Genomic DNA, 26,249 nt, shown 5'->3' with positions numbered 1-26,249 from the left:
AAGGAAAATTCACTTTATATTATTAAATCAATGTCGCTAACTGGACTTGCTGCCATGACGCACATTCATACAAATATAATGTTTACTAAACCCATTCACCGTTTCAATTACCAAGCAAATAGTTTTTCTACTCGTCTACTGTAATTGTTGAATTAACCTTAATTGGGTAGTTTTCATGTATGGATTCCCAACCCAACTATAATATTCATTTCGAAACGGTTTAGTCGACTATAATGAAATTGATCAATCACAGCTCGCCTCGGTCAAGAAAGAGGATAAAACAAAACGATAGCTCAAATTAATTAACTTATTTTAGGTTGTATAGTAAAAACAATTGCTTCATAAGTCAGAAACGCGCATGTGACACCCTTAATATAGCAACATCCATAGACTACGAAAACCGCGTAGCGTTACTTGTTAGTCTACATAGGCTACAGTGGCCAAAATTGAGAAAAAAACTGTCTAAAAATTGAATTTAGCAAGGAGCAGGTACCAGAGCCTCATGAGTTACGAGGAGGTGTCGTTGACCATACCCGCCGGGCGGCCGGGGCGCGTACGAGTATGAAGGTATCGCAGGCCGTACTTATATCTTTCTCTCAAAATAAATCCTATGCCACATGTGTATGCTATTTAACAGTAATAACAATTGTTCTATTTGTATCTTATTTTGTCGGTATCGTCTAGCAACCCGGAGCGACGCCGACGCCTATTCCCGCCCGAATGAACTCTTCTATCAAGTTTAAATAACGATTGATAGGGAAAATTACTTGCGTGATGCACAAGTTATTAGTCGCGCTTATAAATGTTAGGTACTTATGTACCTACAGGATAAGTCGTCGCTAAACGCCGAACGTGACGCACGTCTTATTATGTAAATAAACGAAACCAAATAGCTCTTATGATAAATAGTTAAAATAAGTTTAAAATGTTGTTTAAAAGTGTAGTGTTGTTTTTTGTTTTTGGTAAGTTTTTACAGCATTTTTTTGTTATACACCTACTGTCCGCGTGCCAATTCCGTGCATTCGGAGGTCGAGGAAGTGGGGGGGTGTGCGCCGCGACCGTACGTACAAAATGACAGCAGTCACCATCACTCTGTCATGACGCCCAACATTCCTAACATTCCTCAGCCGTGCATGGAATCAGTAATGATAATCGAAAAATAATGAGCTATGCGAGGGATGTATTGTGTTTTTTCAGTTCGTTTGATAGTAAGGGCGGAGACCGCAAGATCCACTACGTCTTCTGATACTGACGCATCGTACTACGTAGGCGAACAACACGCAAACGCGAAGCGAAGCGATGCGGCGCGGGGTGAATCAATCCTTTGATACCTGTAGAAGCGTTAGTACGCTTCGCTTCGCGTTCGCGTTCGCAACGAGATATCGCACGTTGCGAACGCGAACGCCGTGGGCCCGCCGCGCCGCGCTGCTTCGCTTCGCGTTCCCGAGTTCTTCGCTTACGTAAAGGGGCTCACCCATTACCAGTCCGCCGGACGATATCATCCACAGTTCCGAACAACTGACAGGCCGATATCATCCGGCGGACTGATAACGGGTGGGCCCCTTAAAAGGCTAGGAAAATGCCCAAAAAAAGTTACAGAGGGAAATGCTTGGAACACAATTTTTGACTTCGTAGCTTTGTTTGGACTAGTTAGTAGGTGAACATATCAAAACTCCCCGGCCGTAACTCTGGTGCTGGGTACTTCGGAAAGGTGTCAATGTTGATACCATAAATGAATTCAGCACCCCCGATTTATACGAAAACGTTACCAAACCCGGCCTATAGCAGCTTCACTGATGTAGATAATCAAGATAAAAATGAGAGCCCTAAATAAACCTTCAAGAGCGGATATCTCACAACCTATACAAGATATCAAAAAAATTGACCTAATAAAACTTGTGACAAATTAAATCATTTTTCATTTTGTATAAGTGGCCACGTCGCTCAGACGCATATAGTTTATAATATATAGTAATAAAATAAAATATATTTATTTTCACCTCACAAAGGATACATTTAAAAATATTAACTTTTAAATAGAGTTAAGTTTCCGAGATATAATATAAAATCCGAAAAATTGAACCTTCAAACCCCCTCTCCCCCCCCCAGCACCAGAGTTACGGTCGGGGATTTTTGATATGTTCATCTCGTAACTAGTCCAAAGCTACGAAGTCAAAAATTGTGTTCCTAGCATTTCCCTCTATACCTTCTTATTGCTTGGCGTATAAGACGCAGCGTAAGGTACCATTTCACATATTCATATAAGTTTCGAAAAATTAGTAAATAAATTAGAATTGGCCGAAAGGACAAAAAAGTACCATTTCCGGTGAACAAAATTGATGGGATTTACGTCATTTGCCGTAAATAATATTACTTTTACCTTCTACGGTTTTCGTGTATTGTCTTGTTATGAGAATAAAATATCTTTAAACCTTATTTGATACCGAGATGGTACTTGTACTTGTGGCATCAAATAGCAATAGTTATATTGCTAGTTACAGAAAAAACTTGTTTGCCAGTTCCTGTATGATCGGAAGTGCTCGGCAGAATGTTTCAAAGGTAACGGGGGTTTGGCCCCCCATCTGCGGCATTTGAAACAAAGATGAAAAAGTCGCAAATGTTAGGTATTCATCGTATATTGAATAACCCCATACCAAGTCTGCTGACGGTCGAAACTCTTTCCCCCGTACTTAAATAAAAGTAGGTACCGTTGTAAGGAAATCAGTTTTAGTAGAAATAAATAATGAATTAACTTTATTGAATAAAAAACACCGGCCAAGTGCGAGTCGGACTCGCTCACCGAGGGTTCCGCACTTTTTTGTTGTAATAGCAGCGGCAACAGAGATACATCATCTGTGAAAATTTCAACTGTCTAGCTATCACGGTTCATGAGATACAGCCTGGTGACAGACAGACGGACAGATGGACAGCGGAGTCTTAGTAATAGGGTCCCGTTTTTACCCTTTGGCTACGGAACCCTAAAAAAAGAAATTGCCTTTAGATCCACAGCACAGGCTTCGTTATCATACAAAAAGCTCATCCACCTTAGGTTTTGTCAAAATAAAATGTGCACATGACAAAATTAAGAACAAATAAATGATTCTAATAAAAAAAAGAATTATGATTATAGGATATTGTTACACAAATTGACGAAGTCCCACAGTAAGCTAAATAAGGCTTGTGTTATGGTTACTAAGACAACGATATATATAATATATATATACTCGTATTAGTATAAAACAAAGTCGCTTTCCGCTGTCTGTATGTCTGTCCCGATGTATGCTTAGATCTTTAAAACTACGCAACGGATTTTGATGCGGTTTTTTTTCATAGATAGAGTGATTCAAGAGAAAGGTTTATATGTATAATTTGTAAAGGTTTTGTGTAAATTAGTTGAACTACCCGTGCGAAGCCGGGGCGGGTCGCTAGTATATTAATATTTATAAAGACTTAAATACATAGAAAACACCCATGACTCAGGAAAAGATATCCGTGTTTATCACACGAATAAATGCCCTTACCATGATTTGAACCCGGGACTATTGGCTTCATAAGCAAGGTCACTAGTGTCACTACCCACTAGGCCAGACAGGTCGTCAAAATAAAGGAATATTCCTATATCCTAGTCTAGTAAGTACCTACCTGGCACAGACGTCCCCAAAATACCAATGGTATTCCTGCGTTGAATAGCCAACAATATACGTTGGATCAAGTTACGAAAAATATAAAAATATGTGACAAATCCAGTGAGGGCTGGGCGGTCACGGGAGCGACAGTGCAGCAGACAAAATTTGTTATTCGTTTAGCGCCACCCGGTGATCACGTGTAGGGTGTAGGGTTATCTAAGCTAATTCCTACGGACGTGGAGTAACATCGACCCCCGGCGGGCTAAATTCTAACTATAAGTTTTTCTTAATTATGTGAAATTCAGTGGCATGTAAATATGCCATACGATAGAATAAATATAATGACACTCTCTCACTTTGTTCTGTTCAAATCAATACAAAAGTTAGCTAGTTAAGACGGACCCTGTGTACGTATATAATGTGGAGAAACTAAGGTTTACACTTTTGTATTTAAGTAAATAAAAAAAAGTGTTCTTGTAAAATCAACTAAAACTAAAAAGAAATTTACACAAAGAAAATCCGTGCCAAAATTAGACGCGGAGTATAATGGCGAGATAATAAGTAAAACGGTTTACACTAAATTTCTAGGTATTTACATCAACAGTAATATGTCCTGGGAAACGCACTCCTTACAAATATCTTCTTCTTCCTCGGTCCCTCATTGCTGAGGATCGCGGCCTTGTATGCTCCGTCTCCATAGTGTGCGGTCATAAGCCATATGGGTCACGCACTACATCTTGCCGCCAACCACCCTCTTCACACCATCAGACCATCTTGTGAGTGTTTTTCCTCGCCCACGCTTGCTGTCCATTTGACCCAAGGTAATCTGCCTTTCTAGGTCATGCTTTTTACACCGCATGATATGACCAAAAAAGCTGAGTGCGCGTTCTTGACATATTGTAGAGAGCCGTGTGGTTATTTTCAGCTCCTCTAGGATGGACTTATTGCATCCAATAAATCAATGTTTTTAATTATCTTTAAAATTAATTGTACATACTTAATTGTAAATATTAGTTTAAGATATTTTAAGACCTAGTTTGTAAGCAATTAACTGTGCATGCCATGTATGGCAGATTCCAGCGGACACATTTTTTATGTAACATCCTATTTTTTTTACCTGAAATCGTACAAAATAAATATGATTATCATATCATATCAAAGGCTTAAATCTAATCACTGCTTTAGTCTGAAGATATCTCACTATCGCCATCACTACTTTCATTGTCGCTTTTGATAAAATGCAAATTTAAGTGGTGCAGAGTAAAAGAAAGTGAGTCGACATCGGCCTTGGTTTTACCAATCCCGAGTGACCGGAAAAATTTCCACGTGTCCGCGGGGGAAGAAGTCGAGACGTTGTCATGTATTTAACGTCGTTTCGCTGCTCTTACCATTTGGTTGCAGCGATTTTTAGAAACTTTAAAAAGCCGTCAGTTTTCGTCGCTCCCGATCCCGTTTGTATGCACGGAAACGGAACGCCCTGTCTCTCCTCATTATCGCCATACGAACTTCTTTTGAAGTCCAGGGAGTTGGTGGCCTCTTTAGTCGAACTGGTCGAATAGGAACATGAGCATCAAACAATTTTAGAAGGACAAAATTGAAGTGAGAATATAGAGCGATGTCACATATATTTATAATAAAACTGATTTCTTCATATACCTATACCTGTACCTATTTTTATTTAAGTACGGAGAACGGAGAGAGGTTTCACCCAGAATACCTTCAGCAGACTGATTGCTACATATATAATTCAATATAAGAGTAGTACCAGATTCAATTTGTATCAAAAAACCAGTAAGACATTGTTTCAGTATTTTTTTCAGTCAATGTTCTTGCCAAGGAACCAATATTAGAGATCCCTAACTTGGACCACATATTTGACAATCTGTCAAAGAATGAATGGGATGCTGATGAGGTGCCCTGCCGTGACAAAATATTTAACATTCTGGAAAATGTTAAGAACTCTACGTTATGGGCCACATGGGGTAAGTACGTAAAATTGTACAGATACATAGGCTCCATGTAAAACACACCGGAAGCAGCTGCAGCAGTTACAGGGTAGACCGGGGGCAATCGAACCAGTCTTTGGATAATGGTTCCTAGTCCAGAATGTATAGGAACTGAACCAAAACTGTACGTACTATGAAATAGTAGGTTATTGATCTACGTATGTTTGAGAGTAATTGTTAATAAACGGTAAGAGTATGGCAGAAAATCCCGTTTTTCGTCAATGATTCCTTGTGTTACAATTGACCCCCAGTGCGGGTCAATAGTACCAAAAATTCAAACGTAAATAAAAACCAAATACTATGTTTCTTATATAAAGATTTATTATTTTAGACCTTAACTGTAATCAATCTTTTCAGTTACATCAGTCTTAAGAAGGAGCATATTTAATAACACTAATTGAGATCCATGGGTATTGTTACTGGCTACACTTAACGATTACACCCTGTATACACACATCAAACATAGGTACTACAAGCTTAAAATGTGAAGTTAGAATTTTTTGTAATTAATATTTAATGGGGTGAAAATTTTAACGACTTCTGTGCGGACGGAGTTGCGGGTGGAGGCTTTATATAAAACGAGCCATAATTGTTAAGCAAAATTTTACAATGAAAACCAACGTTTTAGTAACCTGAAACCTAATAGGTATGTACCTAAACTATGGCTACTTATCTGTACGAGTATGTAACTACATAAGGTTCTATATGCGAAACAGTCGTGTTTCGCTATCTGTAATTACGACTACATGCCTTTTTAGGCACGACTGGTTGATGGCCGTCTGCTGTTACAGTATGGAACTCCATCGACCAGTCGCCAACGGGCATCTTCTTCGGCGCCCGCTACCACTTGGGGAGCTACGACCAGTGCCTGCGTCCGCCCTGGCTCGCAACACACCCGGAATTACGCACTCAATACTGTTTAGCGGAAATAGAGATGAATAAAGATGGCATCAAGAAAATGGAAGAAATTTCCGATCCTTATGTTAGGGCTGAGGACTATTACCTTGATGTAAGTTAAAAGATTATTCATTCGAAAAGTAATTCATTTTCACACAATAGCTGATTTTGATTGAAATGAGATGAGCTAGCCTAATTTTGATTTGTAATTTCAGATTACATCACACTTCGGTCGTAGTTTCTCATACATAGCTCACGGGGTCTGCCTTCCCGCGGGGTGTCCGACCAAGTCCGCGGTGAAGTTTGTGCAGGCGCTCATGAGCACGGGGCATTTGCGCGCGGCCAGGGATGCGGCCGTCTCTATACACCACTGTGAGGAAGCAGCGGCCCCGAGGGAATATTCTACGGGATATTACGTATTTATGTAAGATTTTACATATTATCTTTACACTCCGACTACCTACAGATAAAATATGTTTAGTTTTTTAAATCAAAAGATAAATAATAAATAGCGTAGAAACCACCTACTTAGTTCCATTTTAAAAATAACACACCCATTAAAAACAAATCGGGGAGCGATGGGTGGCTTCTTTTCATACACATTTTGTTAATTTTATAAGAATAAAAAGGAAGGAATTTCGTCTAAGTGACCGAGTCTACTAATTTTCCCCATTTAAAACGACGATACGATCATATGAAAACTTATTAAATTAGTTGTATTTGCTTTAAATAATTATCTGTAATATCTTTGTACCTATAATTATAATTATAACCCAATCCTTCCAGGTACACTATTGCAGCGCTGCTGTTCATAGCTGTAGCTTCAACATTCTATGTTAGCGAGTACCCAGTCACCGCTAGTTCTAATTCATTTGGTAATTCATGTAATGATTAAGCGAATTAATTATTTCAGAGTGCCCAGCTGTATTATACTCATTTATACGTTTTTTTAGTTAATCACGTTGCAAAATCGTTCTGCCTCCGCCGCAACTGGAATACGGTGTTCAAATCAGACGAGGATGAACTACCATGCTTGCACGGCATCCGCTTCCTGACGGCGATCATTATCGCATTCGCCCACTGCTTAGCAATATCACAAGGGACTTCTGTTAGCAATGCTATAGACTTTGACAGGGTAATATTACTTGTTCACTTACTGAAGACTTAACGTTGTGAGTTTCACCGAGGGCTAAGATTTTGAAAAGCCGTTCCGCGCACGCCTTTTTAGGGTTCCGTAGCCAAATGGCAAAAAACGGAACCCTTATGGATTCGTCATGTCTGTCTGTCCGTCCGTATGTCACAGCCATTTTTTTCCGAAAGTATAAGAACTATACTGTTGAAACTTGGTAAGTAGATGTATTCTATGAACCGCATTAAGATTTTCACACAAAAATAGAAATAAACAATAAATTTTGGGGGTTCCCCATACTTAGAACTAAAACTCAAATTTTTTTTCCATCAAACCCTGGGGTATCTAAGGATAGGTCTTCAAAAATGATATTGAGGTTTCTAATATCATTATTTTCTAAAATTGATAGTTTGCGCGAGAGACACTCCCAAAGTGGTAAAATGTGTCCCCCCCTGTACCTTCTAAAATAAGACAATGATAAAACTAAAAAAAACATACGATGTACATTACCATGCAAACTTCCACCAAAAATTGGTTTAAACGAGATCTAGTAAGTAGTTTTTTTTTATACGTCATAAATCGTAAACCGCAATTTACCTTTCATTCAATCAACTCGAATAATAAAAAAAAGTACGGAACCCTCGGTGCGCGAATCCGTCTCGCACTTGGCCGGTTTTTTATCATTATTGTAGGTGGTGCTGTTTTTTAGGGTTCCGTACCTCAAAAGGAAAAACCGGAACCCTTATAGGATCACTCGTGCGTCTGTCTGTCTGTCCGTCTGTCACAGCCTATTTTCTTCAAAACTACTGGACCAATTAAGTTGAAATTTGGTACACATATGTAAGTTTGTGACCTAAAGATGGACATGTAACGTAAACAAATTAATTTTAAACACGGGGGTCACTTTTGGGGGGTAAATGAGGAAATTAAAAAATAAATTTTGTCAAACTATATCGTGTTATACATCAAATGAAAGAGCTCATTGTGGGAATCTTAATTTTTTTTTTTTATAATTTTAAGATAAACCTTTTAGAAGTTATTCAAGAAAATAGGCAAAAAATGACCATTCCCCCCTTTCGATCTCCGAAACTACCAACTCAAAAATTTTGAAAAAAATACACAAAATAGATCTTTACCTATAGATCACCGGAAAACCTATTAGAAATGTGCAGCTTAATTACTTAGTTTTTGATCCGACCCCTACGGGTTTTTTAAAGACATTTCCACATAAAAAATACATTGTTTAAATTGTGTAATGTACGGAACCCTTGGAACGCGAGTCCGACTCGCACTTGGCTGGTTTTTTTTTCTATTTTATTCTATTTTAGCTTTGCGCGTATAAAAACTGCCACTACTAATATTTAAGACTTTTGAACATACTTACATTGGACTTGTCTGGCCGCTGTCAGGCACATACCTAAGTACAATGAAAGCATAATAAAAGCATTTTAGGCATATTATTATTTAGGGCTGCCATCTAATCAGTGTTCTGAGGTTTCAAAAAAATAATTTAATGCTCTTAATATGTATGTATGTATGTAAACACTTTATTGTACATAAGACAGATATAATAATATGTTATATGAACGAGATCAAAAAAGTCCTATTTAATGTTTCAAAGTCATAAATAACGGTAAATGAATTATTATCTAGTAAATCTATGTTTTTTAATACGCTTTCTAAGGGTAAATTGCATTGAACTATTAATTATTACTAACGTATAGAACCGGCACAGATAATTTATTCGGCACACAGTATTTTACGCCATGAGTTTTGCCGTTTTGGCATCAAACCATAGAAGCGGAGCGTGAATATCGCGACCTAATAAACGTATAAGCGCCATGAATTTTACGACGCTTACGACGTTTTGGTCGCGTGGTACGGGTTATGATTGCGACAATTTCATTGTTTGGTGTGTCGTCTCTATAGTAATAATAACTCAATAGTAAATTGCTGAGCGTTTTGTTACTCAAAATGTCAGAACATCGTTAACAACTTAAAAAAAAAAATTGAATATTCAATAAATAAATATTATATTTCATATTTCATATATCTTTATTGCGATCATGTTCATTACAGAGGATGGTACAAAACATTTTGAAGTAGGTACATGATACCCCGTTAGGGCACTGCAACAATCTTAATACTAGGTACTGAACTATTTACAAATAATACATTATTGAACTAGGAAATTGCTAAATAAATTATGATAATAAACAAAAACTTTGGTTAAATGTCATTCATATTGCATTATTACTCATTTATAATTGTATATTTTATTCATCATAAAAGCCCAACATTAATAAATAATAACATGAAATAAAAATAAAAATAACTAATTCTTTGGACTGATAATTAATCTATTGCATCATCTGATAAAAATTCCTCGACTGTATAATATGCCTTTCGTATTAAAATTGATTTCAGTTTGTTAATAAATGATTGCGTTTTTTGTTCATTAGTTACGCTTTTTGGTAATTGGTTATAAATTATCACAGATCTATAATGAGGGCTGTTTCTGAACATTTGTAGATTTGGTTTTGCTGGCAACAATAATTTATCCTGTCTTCGGGCACTTTTAACATGTTCGTACAAGGTAATATGTTTTCTAACAAAAATGGCAGTTTCTAATATGTAGAGACAGGGAACATTTTTACACAAACTGACCAAGTCCCACGGTAAGCTCAAGAAGGCTTGTGTTGTGGGTACTCAGACAACGATATATATAATACTTATGCTTATACAAATACTTAAATACATAGAAAACAACTAAATGAAGCTTTAAAGTAAACATAAAATAACAGGTCAATTCCAGTTATACTCGTAGTTATTAGATCTGTTTCCATAGGATACTGATATGATACTGATCTGTCAGTGTCAAAAGTGACGCTTTTGGTTGAAGAAATGTCGCTTTTGACACTGACAGATCAGTATCATATTGGAAACAGAACTAATAACTAAAACTGACCGCAAACTAAGTCGCAAACATTTTCGTCATTACGAGAGTTCTAATGCGGACTCTTAATGTCGCCCATGTACTGCTAGGTATACATACAAGCTTTAATGGTACTCCTATATATCCTACCTACTGACGATTAAAAAAAACCATGTATTTTCAGATGACTACGGATAAACCAGCAATGGCGGTTGTTACGACTCATTTTGATGTATTAGTGGACACATTCTTCTCATTGTCTGGACTTTTAGTGGGAAAAAGCCTTGCCACGTTGGATATAACCAAATCATACACTTTAATGAAGAATATTATAAAACGATATATAAGGTAATAGTACATTACTGCAAAGAAGGGCTGGGCTTGCCGGCCGAATAGGTATAGACGGATGATGAGGCAGGCAAGCCCTTTTGACTTCGAAGCATGTATCAGTGTTTTATATTTGGTAACTATCTTACAATAAACAAAGTTATAAATAAACGAAATCATTCCCGCACCTAGTGAAAACCCCGGGGTATGCTTATACCTTTTTGCTGCTTCAGATTCAACTTTTAAGGCATAATTATTTCATATCTTCCCTTCACAATATCCTGGGTATCGGCAAATATTGTGTAGAGAGAAATTCATGGCCGTCTAGGGCGTCTATATAGATGGCAACGCAATGAATAAGGGTGGTATCTTTTCAATCGCTATCATAGAATAGTGCGAATAAAAACCACTAGACAATGTATTATATACAATAATCCTCAGACCAAACTTCCAGAATGATTTTTTTTACAGACTGGTCGTGCTTTTAGCCGTGACCGTATTCTACGTGGCCCATATCTCAAAACATACTGATGACGGCCCTGTCTACCCCAAGATAGCTTTCTACGAGCAAGAGATGTGCGAGAAGAACTGGTTGCCGGCACTACTAATGGTCGGGAATTATTACAATGCATTAGAAATGGTATGTATTAACAATTAATGATTTTACACGAGGCTTCATGTATGAACGTATATATTTAGGTTTCTCCACTAGGGTTTAGATTTAGATGTGAATAATATCGTATCGTAAAATATGAAAACTATATGAGGCTTTCGCTTTCCTAGTCAAATTTTTGAGAAGGGTCCTTATACCAGGTCCAGGACTTTTTTATTGGAAATTTCCTCCCTTTAGTTAGTTTTACTGGGCATTTCCCGCAAATCGACATCCAATGTGCCTATTTTGCGTGAAACGAGGTAGCGCTACTCTAAACACCCCAGCTCCTCCACGAAAAAGGTCTTCAGGTTGCTAACTGCCTCCTTCAGTGTGCACGAAGTCCCTAGGTACTTGCTCCTGTATACTTCTACCTATTTACAGTCTATAGGAGAATATGTTTTATTTTTTCTTGTTCTTCCATACACGCTCTGCACATGGGGCTGTCAGTTTTACCCATATTATGTAGGTGTTTGTTTAGCGTGTTATGTCCTGTTATTTATCCTACTATTTTACGTAGTTGGCTTCTCGGTGTTTTCAGTAGTATTTTGGTGAGCTTGTGGTTCAGTTCCGGTATACGCTTAATTAAAAAAAAAAAAATTAAAATATCTTTATTTATCAATTAAAACAACACAACAACAGGCACATTGCAGTGAACCCCGCACTAGGCATGGCCTGTATCGCAGGGTTCAAGGTCATTACAGTTATATTACATAATTATATTAAACATAAAGATAAAAGAAAAAGAGGAGTGTGAAGTGTGAACTTGTATGTGTGTAAGCTTGTTGTGAGGAAGGAGTGAGATGTGTGTGTTTGTGTGAAATCTAAAAGTGTAATGTATTAATTGTGTTCGCGCGTTATGAAAAAGTGAATAGAAGAACTCGAAAAAGAAATCATATGAATATGTAGTGTTAGGAGTCTCGTGGGAAGGTTTCAGAATTTCTTCTGATTCCTCAGTTCCAGGACTTTAGCAGGTTTAGTATATGAATTTTTGCCTTATTTTAATTTAATTTAATCTTTGGTTTGCCTGCATGTTTTCATTTCATTTCAGTACTTGTTGTGCATCCGTTCCATTTCCTCCCTTTTTAGGGTTCCGTACCCAAAGGGTAACAACGGGACCCTATTACTAAGACTTTGCTGTCCGTCTGTCCGCCTGTCCCTCTCTCAGTCTGTCTGTCTGTCACCAGGCTGTATGTCATGAACCGTGATAGCTAGACAGTTGAAATTTTCACAGATGATGTATTTCTGTTGCCGCTATAACAACAAATTCTAAAAAGCGGAACTCTCGGTGCGCGAGTCCGACTCGCACTTGGCCGGTTTTATTGTGTGCTAATAAACGCTTCGAATATATTTTACTGCATGTACATCATTCCAATAAATATGAGGTATCACACGTATTTTTAGGAGTAGTACATCTATTTTGCACCATTTTGAACTTGTCGAGTAGACTATTACAAAAAAGTTATATTCTACACAACATACTAAAATTTACTAGTGGCTCTGTAAGCTATAAGGTAAAAAAAGTAGACCTCGCTATAAGGTAAAAAAATATATAAATTAAAAAGGGTGTTATTTAATCGATCTGAAAAATATTCCTATTTTGATCAACAAAAATATATATTTGGTCGGCCAAAATGTGTATTTGATCAGCAACTTAAGGTTAGCAAGTATTTCAAAATCACTTCGCAATTAATGTCATAATGAGCTGCTCTAAATTGATTTGATTTGGTTGGCAAATTAATTATTTGATCGGCAGTAAGCGATCCATCATTAATCAAATTTTGTTAAGCAGTCAGTGGGTAAGCGGATTATTTCATTTTGGATTACAATTTAACTTATCCGCAAAAATTGGTTAGCTGAAAATTCAGCTGATCAGCAAATCAAGTCTATCTCGCGGGCGAGATAGACTACCCGTCCCCCGTCCCTCAATAATTAATAAAGCTAAAAAAAGGCGGGTAGTCTATCTCGCGGGCGAGATATTGTCGCGCACCTCCTGTGCGCCTGAGCAATTATCCTTTAATTTATTTTACGTTTGCAGACATACGATCAAAACTAAATTAAAGGTAGGTAAGTAAGTTATTCTTTATCAAGCAGCTTGATAGAAAATAGCTTATTCATTGTATTGTATTATAACCTATACATTATTTTATTTGTGCCTATCGTTTTTGTAATTATTAAATTACTGTCAATTTTTTTAATAAAAAAATTCAAATAATACAAACAAAATACTTTTAAATAGGTACTTATAAACAATAAAATTTACATCACTTACCATTAATGTACCTATTATAAAGAATCATTGGGATGTCACACTGTCGCAATGCTGTTTAAAATAAGAACATCTGTACAATCAATTTGCGTCATTATGACGTCAACGGCAGTTTCGCTTCCAACCTATCTCATATCTTATATCTCTCATAGTTTCGGTTTTTATATTCAGACTCAATCTTTCTGGCAGAAATCAAGGAATACTACACTTAGCAATTTACCAATTTAAACTACCTGCGGCTTTTAGACCTGGTAGGGTAAACTCGCATTATTTGGTGACACGCCTAATTCGGTGATACAAGTTTTGAAGCATGACACCCAGGAAAGCTAGTGAATTAGGGACTTTTAAATGGGACCTCACGGCTTCATGGCTTCGGCGGCTTTGCCGTGAGGCCCATTTGAAAGGCCCTAATTCACTAGCTTTCCTCGGTGTCATGCTTCAAAACTTGTAACACCGAATTAGGCGTGTCACCAAATAATGCGAGTTTACCCTACTAATAGCATCAGGTCTTATAATATTGGCTTACGAGCATACAAAATGCCATAAATAAACAAATATTTATATTCAAAACGATACGAGCATTGATTCAAAATAATTAATAATTAAAACCTGGGTATACTTATTTCCAGTGCCAACCAGCCACTTGGTACATCCCCTGCGACTTCCATATGTACGTAATGACGCTGGTCCTTCTGTACATGTACCGCAAAAATTCACGGATCGGCACAGCCGCTGCCGCCATAGTGTTCGTGATCAGTTTCATAATGCCCATGATCACCATATACGTCTATGATTTACCAGCAATTCTAGCTTATAATCTTGGGTAAGTTTTTTGTTCATTTTAATTTTCAATCTTAATGCTTGGAGCACGTAAAGGACAAGGAATTTGATTACTGTACCATCTTGTACAATGTCACAGGGACAGATAGTATGAGATACCCAGTGGCATTCGTATTGATTGTCACTGTGATAAGATACGAAACGCTACATAAATCAAATTATGTGGCGGTATCTCTGATAAATACATTAGAACGCACCGAATATCATCATCATCATTCGCTTGGGGTCGACGCAGCATGTCTTTTTCTTCCATACCTGTCTGTCGCCCGTCATCTCATCGTTCACTTGGGTTCGTTTCATATCATCCCTCACATAGTCCATCAACCTTTTCCTCGGTTTCCCTCTCCTCGTACCTCCCTCCACATTCATTCGTAATACTTTTCTCGTCACATGACTTTCATCCCTCCACATCACATGACCGTACCACGCTAGGCGATTTGCCCTTACTTTTTCTGCACCGAATTTAATATAATATAATGTTAAAAAAATATCTACCCATATTTTTAAGAACTACGGAGCTTTAGGTAATACGATATTAAATAATGTCACGATTTATTTATGTTTACATGACAGATAGCAGTTGAATAATAATTATAATGTGGCAACATCGTATATTAGTTTATGTACCTTCAGATACCATAGTTAAAATAATACAGCGTATTCAAGTTTTTCATACAACATTATGTTTGCTCTATTTCGTTTGTTTTATAAGCTCTAGCTGTATAAACTAATTACAGGCAAAGATATACCTCATGTCATTGTATGTGCAAAGTTTCATTACAATCCAACTCGTAGTTTTAAAATGAGAACGAAACTTCGTTTATATGGGAAGGTGAAATTCGGCCGAGCTTGCTGCGGACTCTTAAGATGTTTGCTAAATTTTATTGTATGGGAGGTTTCATATAATAGTTCACTATTTCTTGATGTTGATCAGTCCGCCAATTTTGGTTGGTGCAACTGGCTTTAACAATGGCTTCACAGTACATATAATTATTCTCTAAAAATATAAAATACTTTCAGAAAATGTAGTGATAGAAATAAGGAGTAAAAAAATCTTTTCTATGACACTGTATACAGTTTTTCATTAAGTTACCAAGGGACGCGCTGGATTTACCATTTCCATTTAAAATAACACTTGTAATCTAGTCTACTGCATAAGGCATATTACACCGTCGAAGAGTAGGTAAATGAATGATAAAGACGCATGGCCTTCTATAAGTAGGTACCTAAATGAATTAATTATTAAATGTATTTGTATGGGCAGTGCATTATAAATGTAGTTTAATTTTATATTATTTTATAATGTATTTTTGACGATTCAAAAGAGATTATAGTAAAATGCTACTTATAATATGTATTTTACTTTACTCTATAATATGTTAATTGCATTGTTACCATTCTCAGGCGATGTGATTGAGTACCGCATGTATAAGTAAATAAATTGAATAATGTCCCTTATCTGTTTGCCATCAGTTTTGGAAGAGGATTACTCTAATCCATGAGTATGCCTTACTCGTAGTTCGTTCACTCGCGTCTCATCTCCTAAATATAAAGTTAATATTAAAATATTATTATATTTCAGGGTGGATATAAACATTAGACCTAACTCCACATTTAGGAACTTCTACATCAAAACACACAACAGGATTTGCCCTTACGCGATTGGTCTGGCTGCCGGCTATCTCATGTCTATATACAAGCCCAAGGATTACAGGAAAATCTGGTCTAAAGTGAGTTACCATATTGAAACACGCTGCTTATCTAAAATAACGCAGTATTTCAAAAAACGTATTTTTTCAGGAGAGCGGTTTGAAAAAAAAAACAAAATGTATCATGCCATAACTTGTATTGTAATAAACTAAAATCAAAATTTCTTTCTGTTTCCTTCTTGTTTTTTAATAGAGTACAAGGAAAGTCAAAAATAGTAATAAAAATAACAAAAACTATACTTCAAAATCAAAAATATTTGCACATACTTAGCATTGTGACGTGCAATTTTCAAGGTATGATCGAGTGTTTTTGAGCAATATGGACACAACACAAAATAGTTCTACGAAATGGTTTACTTTTATGTCGAATATCGGCATATTCGTCTTTAACTATAAAAGTAACTATAAGTTTATGAGCAATACCGTAGTATTACGTTTTATATAAAAAAAATGTTTTCTACTTATCAACTATAATGACTTTTCAGTGCTTGCGTCATAAGAATAATCTCCTTTATCACGAATCTAAATAGTATTTAAAGCAATATTTTGTTTTCTAAACATTATTACAAACATAACTGTATTATTTTTTGTGTTACATATCTTATAAATTAATGTAATTTTTTTTTTCTTAAACAGTAAACAAAAAATCTAAATAGTATTTAAAGCAATATTTTGTTTTCTAAACATTATTACAAACATAACTGTAATATTTTTTGTGTTACATATCTTATAAATTAATGTATTTTTTTTTCTTAAACAGTAAACAAAATTTAAAAACAATCTTTATTAAACTTGTCATAATATGAAGAAATGATAAAACAGCAATTACTTAAACATACATTTATTGTATTGTATTGTATTGTATTGTCTTAATTGTATTGTAATTCAGGAGATTTCCCGCAATAGACGACTGGCGCCTATTTTGCGTGACAGGGGTGTGGGCTAGTCCTGCCAGCCCAACTCCTCGAGGAATCCTATCAAACCTTTGATGTTGAGTAGGACCTCGGGGAGGTCTCTCGTGGATACGAGATGTTTTGCCCTGTATGGGCCACTCCGCTGCATTCCAAAAGCGTGAGAGGCGTCTCTTCCGTCTCCATGCATCCTCTGCATAGGGGACTGTCTGTGACACCTGTTATAAAAAGATGTTCGTTAAATAGTCCATGACCTGTTATGACACTGGTTAGTGGTTACCATATATTCATTCGGACCCTACCTAGTTGAAGGAGTGCCCTTGTGACTTTTTCGTTGATGCCAGGCATGGCTTATTGTTTGGCCTGTCTGCAATCAGTCTGGTTTAGCCAGTGTTCTGTGTGTAGTTTCCCTGTACGTGCTAGCAGCATTGAGCGTACCTTGCTAAACAGTATCGGGAGAATTGGTTCCGGGCCAATCGCTCTCGCACTCGATCCTTGCCTGGCAAGCTCGTGCGCAGCATCGTTAGCCCGGGATCTACTGTGTTCCTTGATACATTGTAGGGTGATATTGTTATTATGACATACCTCCGTTAGTCGTTCGGGGCATTCGTGTATAAGTTTGGATGTAACTATATGGCTTTTTGGAGCCTTTAAGACTGCTCTATTGTCGGAGAGTATGCGGATGGAGGATCCTACTACCTTCCTTGCAGTGATGGCAGCCGCCGCATTTATGATGCCCATTGCACTCAGCTTGGAATATCGAGTTATGGGGTTCTAGCGGAGTTCAGGTCCTCCGAGAACATGAACATAATTATTATAGTACCTACTTGTGTTCTTATGAGCCCTACTATTCAGTTACTTTTACTTAGTGCTCATATAAAACCAGACATACACTAGAAATAGGGATCGGTAAAATTTTCGGAGCTGTTTTTTTTACTGTTAAACTGTTTCTGTGGCATCTAATTTCTGAGTGCCAATTAACATCAACATGTTATGTTCTTTTCTAGTTTCCACTGTAACTGTATTTGGGCTGTGCCTGTTCACAAGTTCCATGAGGTTTTGTGAATCATGCGTGTTTCACTCAAAAGTGTACAGGTTTTATTTGTGTAAGGTTTTCGTTTTCTTTGAGGTCTACTGGCACCGTTATCACTGTCACTCGACGAACAAGATCGCAGCGAATCTCGATGTGGGCTATTTCCAAGTGGGGTCTTTGACACTATCGTCAGAAGAATAGTTACTATAGTCGGTTACATGGCGGTCATCTACGACGTTTGTAGTAGACGTTTCTGTACAGCGTCTTTTATTACAAATATTCAGATTGATGTGAAGATTCTGAAACAACTCTCCTGGTTGCGTATTCATGAGTGAAAAACAAACGACTTTAATGTTTTGTACACTGAAATAACGTATTGTACTTACACGTAATGCTCCAAACGTGTACCTACAATACGTTCAGAGCTGATTCAGACCGCCATACATTTAGGCCGCGGACGAATGCATCAATGCAAGCGGCCCGATGTCTTACATATTTTATAGCCAATAGGTAGGTAAGTATGTGGCGATCGGCGTCAGAGTTTTCACGCGCGCACGCTCAGAGAATACATCTTGTGGTCGAGTGACATCATTGGAACACAAACACTCCCGATTACACCCCCAAATAGGCACAAACAAGAAAAAAGTAGAAGTTACAAACGTGCGGGACTAGATAAAAATACTGACACGCAGTGTACAAAGAAGAATACACAGGCATGAACAAAAAATTATGTTAACAAAGCTTCCATTTAATGCAAAAAGACATAAACTATAGAGACGTCTATGTTTCCGTCAACCTTCAGCTATGTGTAGATAATAAACAAGCCCCACAGCTAAGTTAAAAGTAGTATTATTCATGCAAATGCTAGTTATCACTTTCTTGAATTTGTCTTACGTCAGGCAACTAAATGTGATTTTATGAATAACAGTGAACTATTTCATATTAAATAACAATACTTAATTATTTTTATCAAGTAAAGGGGATTATTTTGCAATGGCGACCGCGCCTATAACTATGATTTTAATTAATACAAGTTCATTTGTTTTTACTGCAAAATATTTGTACTTACTTTTTCTTGAACAGTGTCCTATCCATAAATGATACACTGTTGCACAGATTTTCTTTACTATTGCATCAAACGATTTGTGAATACTACTCTGTTGCACAATAAAATTAATAACCACTCGTGTATTATTTCGTGTTGAGCCGTTATCTACCAAACAAACGCAGTAACGACGCGGACAGCCGTGGCACAAATGGTCAGCGGCCGGTCTCGCTCATAAGATGGCGTCACAATCAGACCAATGTCATAACGGCACAAAGCTGCCATCTGGTCATTTTTTAACGTAACTCCACGGGAGTTTTATTCACGATAAACTTTGGCGTATTGCGCGTCTAGCTGTATACTTAGTTGCAAAATGAACTATTTCGCGATAGAGCGTTCTTTTAGATAAGCAGCGACATGATGCTTGTATAAATAATATCTGCTTCTGACAAACAAGCTTACTAAATCCTTATTCTAATTCTTACCTAGACAAATTAAACAAAAAAAAAAAAACAGTTCGACCTTGCTTGTCTAATGGAGTAAAAATGTAAAAGTTAAGAGTATATAATAAAATGACTGTCTTCCCCTGCTTCGCACGAGTTACGCAAAACCTTAACAAATTATACTCCTAAACCTTCCTCAAGAATCACTTTATTGATAGGTGAAAACCCACAAGAAAATCTGTTCAGTAGTTTTTGAGTTTATTGCGAACAGACATACACACAGACAGACGCGACGGGGGACTTTGTCTTACAAGGTGTAGTGATTTTTGTCACGATAAGAGATTTGTCTGTCAAGCATATTGGTCAGTCAAGTACCTACCTAAATATTAATTATTAATCTAGGTACCTAGCTTTTTTTACTTTTTACCCATTTCAGACGGTGTCATTCCTAGGTACTTATGTCTCCTTGAACCTAATGCTCGTCATACTGGCGTTAGGTCATCTGTGCTTGGTGTACAGAGTCCACGGATGGTTGGCCTGCATCTTCGCGACTTTCGAAAGAAATCTCTTTGCCGTAGCCGTTTTAGGTGTCGTCATCTTTTGCATTTACGGCCAAGTTCGTAAGTGATTCATTATATCTAATGAAATGACGTAAATTTTAATGTTAAAGGGTATTGTGTTACGTAGACAGTACTGCATTCTTACTACGACCAATTTGATTTACAATTTTACCATATCAAATACCCTACCTTATCCATACACGCCTATTATAACATTGAGCGTGACCTTTGGCCTATGCTTAACAATTTTACGTAATACTAACGTGTGATTTAGGTATTTATTTCAATTTACTTACGTAAATTTTGTCTCACATGAGGCAAAAAGAATGGCCTGTTGCAAATATAAAAGCGTGAGTTTCTAAACTACTGTACCTGGTTTAGAGATACGAGATATATACAATATATACATCTATAATGATAAATAAATAATTGAACATGTGAAAATACTTGTCCGCAGCCCTCATCAACCCGTTCCTTAGCTGGTCTGTATTCGCACCGCTCAGTAGGCTCTCGTACGGCTTATATGTCATACACATAGCGCTTCTCTATCAAACCTCTTCCATGAGAGATAATATGAAACATCACCTGTTTCAAACTGTGAGTAGTTTTTTAGTTATTGATAAATGCATTTCCACATTTTTTCTTATATAAAATTTCTTATTCCTTCTCTTTGATATTCGATACTTATTACTTTCTATCGCACACCTTAGCGATCGCGTCAGTTTTGAAAAACTTTGTTTTTATATGTAAACGTCCCAGTGCTCGATATGCTAATGCCTGGTAGTTGATACCTTATTGTTATTGTCATACCTATTGCTAATGACGTACCTACCTAATTTAACGATGACCTATACCGGGGCAGTGATGTGACTTAAGCACTCGAACGTCTAACTTATATGGATGCTGATAAGCAATAACGTATCAACCCAAATCAATTTTGCAATAAGATGTTTATTGCAAAACTACCTAATGTGTAGGTCGAGACATTTCTGCTAAACAGTGTCCATAATGGGTATGTTTTTAATTTTAGCTGATGAATTCTCTTGGGTTGGTGGTCGTGTCGCTGCTGCTGAGTCTGATGGTTTGGCTGCTGGCTGAGGCGCCTCTCGTCAACATCACGAACCCATACCTCAACACTAAGTAAGCTTAAGAAACAAGCTTATCGTAATACCTATAGGGGCTAGAATATCCGTCTAAGCTAACTCTGCACTGACTTTGACAGAGCAATGTAGAAACGCCATATATTCAAAGATTATTAAGATTTATGATATTTCCACACTTTGTCATTAGAAATGCCATGCAGAGTTAGTTTGGTCCGACTCTAAATTAGTTAATAAAACAACATATGTAATCATACACTTTTAAACAAGATCATGGTCCATTTTAACAGTTTATACACGTTCCAGTTTTAATCTGCATATAAATAGGTATTCCAAACTTAAAGTTAAATTTAAACCACTTCTCGGTGTTTGATTGATTTAAAATTTGTACTTTTTTTATTTTTATTTATTTTTTTATTCACTTTAAATATTCATACAACTTTTGCCAGTAAACTTTTACCACTATTGTAAACCTCTTTGGTTTTATGTAATAGTTGGCGAGTTCGCGCGGTCCGATCCGCGTTTGCTTAATACTATTAGGTATATAATTATATTATACTATTATATATATATATATAAAACTAATCTATACACATCAAATCTCTGCATCTATTTTATACATTACTCTAGACTTAGGTAGAATTTTTTTAGTCTTGGCATACATCTGCCGTGGTTTTCAACAATGTTAATGAGATCATACAGTACATTTTTAGGTAAGGTGTTTAGTATACATGGGAGTAGAAAGTCAGTTACTCTTTTACCGTATACATTGTTACTTTTTGGAGTTGTATATGCAGGTAGATAATCTAAGGTACGCAAATTGCTGGAGCGAGTATTTTTATCTAATGATGGTATAATTTCACACTCCTCTGTAACTAAGGACAAGCAAAACCTATCAAAAACGTTAATAACTTTGCAATGTTTAAATAGACCCTTTTTATCATTTTTATACTTTCCTTTAATTTTATTTGGTACAATTGTTTTTAAAAGTGCTGATTGTAGGTTATAGATTTGTTTCAAGTAGGTTTTGAATGTCCGCCCGTAGCTTGTGATACCATAACATATAATTGAGTCGGCGAGTGATAAGTATAGCATACGTAGTGTATTATATGGGAGTTTGTATTTAAGCAATGATAAGTTGGCCATGACGGATCTAAGTTTTGAACATATGTGATCTATGTGTGGTCCCCAATTGAAGTTATTATCTATAATTAGGCCTAGATAGGTGTGGTGTTTGACAAGTTCAAGTGTTTCGCATTTGCAGTTATTGCTAGGGTTGTGTAAGCAGTGATGTGCATGTGCTATGATGTTAGGGACCCATATTTCTCTAGGGTACGGTGATCGTATGTGGATAACTTTAGTTTTTTTTAGCGTTTATTGTAAGGCCTACGTCATGAGCCCATTTGCATAGTAAGTCGAAGTTATTTTGCATGGTTTTTTGAGGACACTTCTGCCATGTTGATAACAATTCAATAATTTGCTAACATATGTAGAGGTGATTTAATGATACCTAGGACCTAGGAGGATATAACCAAACGGAGTAGCCATTAACAGGCATTCCCCTCTGTCGAAAATAGTCGGCCAATGGTCATACACAATGCCGTTTATCCGACATGGCTATTTTGACGTTACGTATACATTTGACGTTCCCCTCCCCCGCAAAAATTTCTTGTACAGCAAATTAGAGACGTGGCGGCTCTATTTGGTTATATCCTCGTAGGATAATAAAGTCAAAAGGTAGACAAATTTATTCCTAGATGAAAAAACACAACCGTATCGAGTAACCGTATCAAGGTAAAGTCAGTAATAAAAGCGAGATAATAATTTAGTAATTACAAGAATTGTTTAAATATAACATCGAAGGAATAAAATCAAACGGAAGCAATAAAACCTTTGTTTTATAATTTTTCATCACACTTGCTCGAAAAAGATCTGTATACAAGGAGAGAAGAGTTGTTATACAAGGGTGCAAAGTTGTATTTTACCCGCGAGTATGGAACTACACTCGCTACGCTCAGGATTCTATTTTAGAACTATTTCAGCTATAGAATCTTTTCGCTTGCTGGTGTTTAAAAAACACACGAGAAGTAAAATACATTTGCACCCGTGTGTAACACAAAACTTTTCACTTCACTATAGCGAGGAAAGTGCAACATGCAAAAAAACAGCTCATAAAAAAATAAGTCTATTTGTACACATTATAATCATTTAAAATATTTTTACACAATTTTTAATCGTGGCTGACTGCTGGGGCCCGTTTCTCGAACGATATTAGACTAATATTAAAAAAATTCCTTTTTATCGGTGTGGGTACTCTGGCGCAAGATAAGCCAGGGCCGCCGGAAGGAGTTGTCGCGACGCTCTCATAATGAACACTATAGACAAGTAAATATACTAGACTACCATAATAGTCCAGAACGCCGCGACAATAGGAATAAATGGTATTGTATGTGAGGGTTGATAGGAGTGGTTAGTCCTACCTCACAGTCCAGTTGTAGTCTTCATAATCTGCTTCGCTCATCTGCCTTATGCACCATCTGTGGTTAAAAGGGTTTATATGAAATGACGCATCACTAAGTGTCTACCACTAAGTATGAGAGTTTAAACCTCTATCTTTTATGTCTATATGTTTCTAAGGATGATGGCATCTTCCATCAATCATAAATAAGTGTCAAATGATATCTATTAGTTACTATAGCATATATGAGAACCATCTTACCCGGCCGGATGTAGGTTACAAAGTGCCAACCACCTACGTAGCTGCACATTGATAATCATAAGGGGGCGCCTGGCGGCCGAAGCTCAAAGCCGCCACCCTTTCGTGCTGATAAAGGAGTACCTAGCACTCCTGCACATTGATAAAGGAGAACCTAGTGGCCAAACCACAGAACTCCTAGCGCCAACCATCGCAGAAGCCGCGCATCTACAAGGGCTGATGCCGCTGCTACTGCACTCCTACATATAGATAAAGAAGATGCTGCGTGTTGATAAAGGAAATCCAGTAGACGGAGCCGCTGTCTTCCTGCACGCCAACCAAGTACTAGGTACCGCCTTACCTAAGATGGCCTCCAAAGAGCTTCCACGACCTTCATCGTGGACTCATAGGTACAAACTTACTGGATCCACGGATTGCCTCGTGGCAACCAGTAAGATGGCCTTTAAATTATAAATCAAGATAATTGTACAATAGTATAAGACAATGGATACAAAGCAGTAAACACTTAGCTTTCAGGTAAACCAGCCCATGTGGTCACCGACTCTGCGCGTCGCCGGTCTTGGCTTCTTGATAATAACACTTGATAACACTCATTATATCAGATCCAATTGTATTAGATCTATCTTCTTCTTCTTCTCATGGGAGAATGGCCGTTAATACTTTATATGCAAACTTTTGTCTCATCGAAATGTTAGACCATAGACAATATCTTATTTAAACCTTCGCGACACTGTCGAACCGATTCGACTTGACTCGATCGGATCGACTGTCGCGACAGGAGTTACGGTAGAATCTCAGGCATCCCATGGCTACTTCAAAACGGTAAGACGGGTGACGCCGGAGGGGCTTTTAGTGGGTATACCTCCTCTCCTCCTCTCTTTAGGAGACAATGGCTGCAGGAGGGGGTCCCACATATCCCCCAATGGCTCCTCAGGCCGGGGGAATGCGTAACGCATTTTACCACTCCGTCAAAAAAAAAAGGTTTGTTTTATGGCAATCCTGAAAAGTTATACGTTTCTGAGAAAAACCAAAATATTACTAACGAAAATGTGTACAAACAATACATTATGACTTAAAACTATATGGGAAACAATAAAGACCCATGTACGATTGTTTCCACACACAAATAAAGCCTTCTTTTGTTTTCAGAGGCCCTGCCAAGGAGAAAGTTGAAATATCCAGGGACGGTGCATATCACAACGACACAAGTAAACAAAAAAGCTTGTGATTGATTCAGCTTCATTGCTCTATTGTTATTAGTGGCAGTTTTCTGTATTAGGTACGTTTTCTTTATATCGTACATTCTGTCTATTAAACAGTGTAAGTTTTTTAAATAGTGTTATCTACCAAGCTTTAACTTTTTTTAACTATAAAACAGGAGTTCATTGATGATGTACGTCTAACTTGTAAATTATTTCGGAATGAACAATGTTGCTATTAGTAAGTCTATTAGTTGTATTTTTCGAGTAGTAGATGGATAGATGTACTATTTCGTAAATTATTTTTAAATAACATATTTATAACAATTAATCTTATCATTGTCGTAACAGACACTACGTACGCACCTTACGAAACTTAATACAAAATCGATTTTTTTTCAGAAATCGCAAAATAAGCAAACAAGCAATCATTTTTGCATTAGTTTAAAATATTTAAGTAAATTGGCCTTTTGTTACTGAAAAGTTTTAATCAACTATTAAGCCTAATAACCATTGATAAAAATTTTGTTAAATTTTATAAATAGGAAGTAATCGCGGTTTTCAGAAACTAGTCACTATAAGGCCACTTTTTGACCGAACTGCTTTATTATCCTTTGACTTAATATGAATTAGGTCAGTTTCGTTCGTTTTAGGAACCTAAACATGATGTAATGACCTTTTGGGTATTATGCCATTTTAGTATTAAAAGAAGAAGAAGAGTAAATTGTATGTATGTATTTGCGTTGCGTTTGGCCAACGTGTCGCGCATGCGCCTGCGGGATTAATATATGCTAAAAGGGGCAGGGGTTCCGACCCGGGTCCCCCCGCGCCCATTTTATTTATACTAGGTGTAAT

General features: G+C 37.0%; 1 protein-coding gene and 1 long non-coding RNA gene across 3 annotated transcripts; both read left to right on the top strand.

Moving 5' to 3' along the window:
• The first annotated feature begins 854 nt into the window (after positions 1–854).
• On the top strand, positions 855–25,474 carry LOC134753024 (nose resistant to fluoxetine protein 6-like). Of its 2 annotated transcripts, XM_063688786.1 has the most exons (14): positions 855–962; positions 5,447–5,608; positions 6,424–6,641; positions 6,745–6,953; positions 7,316–7,404; positions 7,483–7,664; positions 10,778–10,941; positions 11,392–11,560; positions 14,468–14,661; positions 16,261–16,408; positions 20,256–20,439; positions 20,837–20,976; positions 21,410–21,519; positions 25,345–25,474. In XM_063688786.1, exons 1-14 carry the CDS (start codon positions 926–928, stop codon positions 25,421–25,423), a joined length of 2,085 nt encoding a protein of 694 aa, XP_063544856.1. In that variant the 5' UTR covers positions 855–925; the 3' UTR covers positions 25,424–25,474. The 2 variants fall into 2 exon arrangements, with proteins under 2 accessions (XP_063544856.1, XP_063544860.1); XM_063688790.1 differs by lacking the exon at positions 855–962 and having other exon boundaries at positions 5,432–5,608; positions 6,391–6,641.
• LOC134755464 (uncharacterized) lies at positions 7,746–8,237 on the top strand. The gene is made up of 2 exons (XR_010129048.1): positions 7,746–7,947; positions 8,014–8,237. It is a non-coding gene; the product is annotated as an uncharacterized LOC134755464 (long non-coding RNA).
• Positions 25,475–26,249: the final 775 nt, after the last annotated feature.

Source organism: Cydia strobilella, chromosome 2 (assembly GCF_947568885.1).
Source record: "Cydia strobilella chromosome 2, ilCydStro3.1, whole genome shotgun sequence".
Taxonomy (NCBI): domain Eukaryota; kingdom Metazoa; phylum Arthropoda; class Insecta; order Lepidoptera; family Tortricidae; genus Cydia; species Cydia strobilella.
This window is presented reverse-complemented; position numbering and strand designations above follow the sequence as displayed.

What these genes read in the sequence shown, in the direction of transcription:
- LOC134753024 (XM_063688786.1), top strand. Translation starts at nt 926, where the DNA reads ATGTTGTTTAAAAGTGTAGTGTTGTTTTTTGTTTTTG. An exon ending in ACGGGATATTACGTATTTAT is followed by an intron (nt 6,954 to 7,315) that starts GTAAGATTTTAC and finishes CAATCCTTCCAG; the next exon opens with GTACACTATTGCAGCGCTGC. An exon ending in ATTACAATGCATTAGAAATG is followed by an intron (nt 11,561 to 14,467) that starts GTATGTATTAAC and finishes ACTTATTTCCAG; the next exon opens with TGCCAACCAGCCACTTGGTA.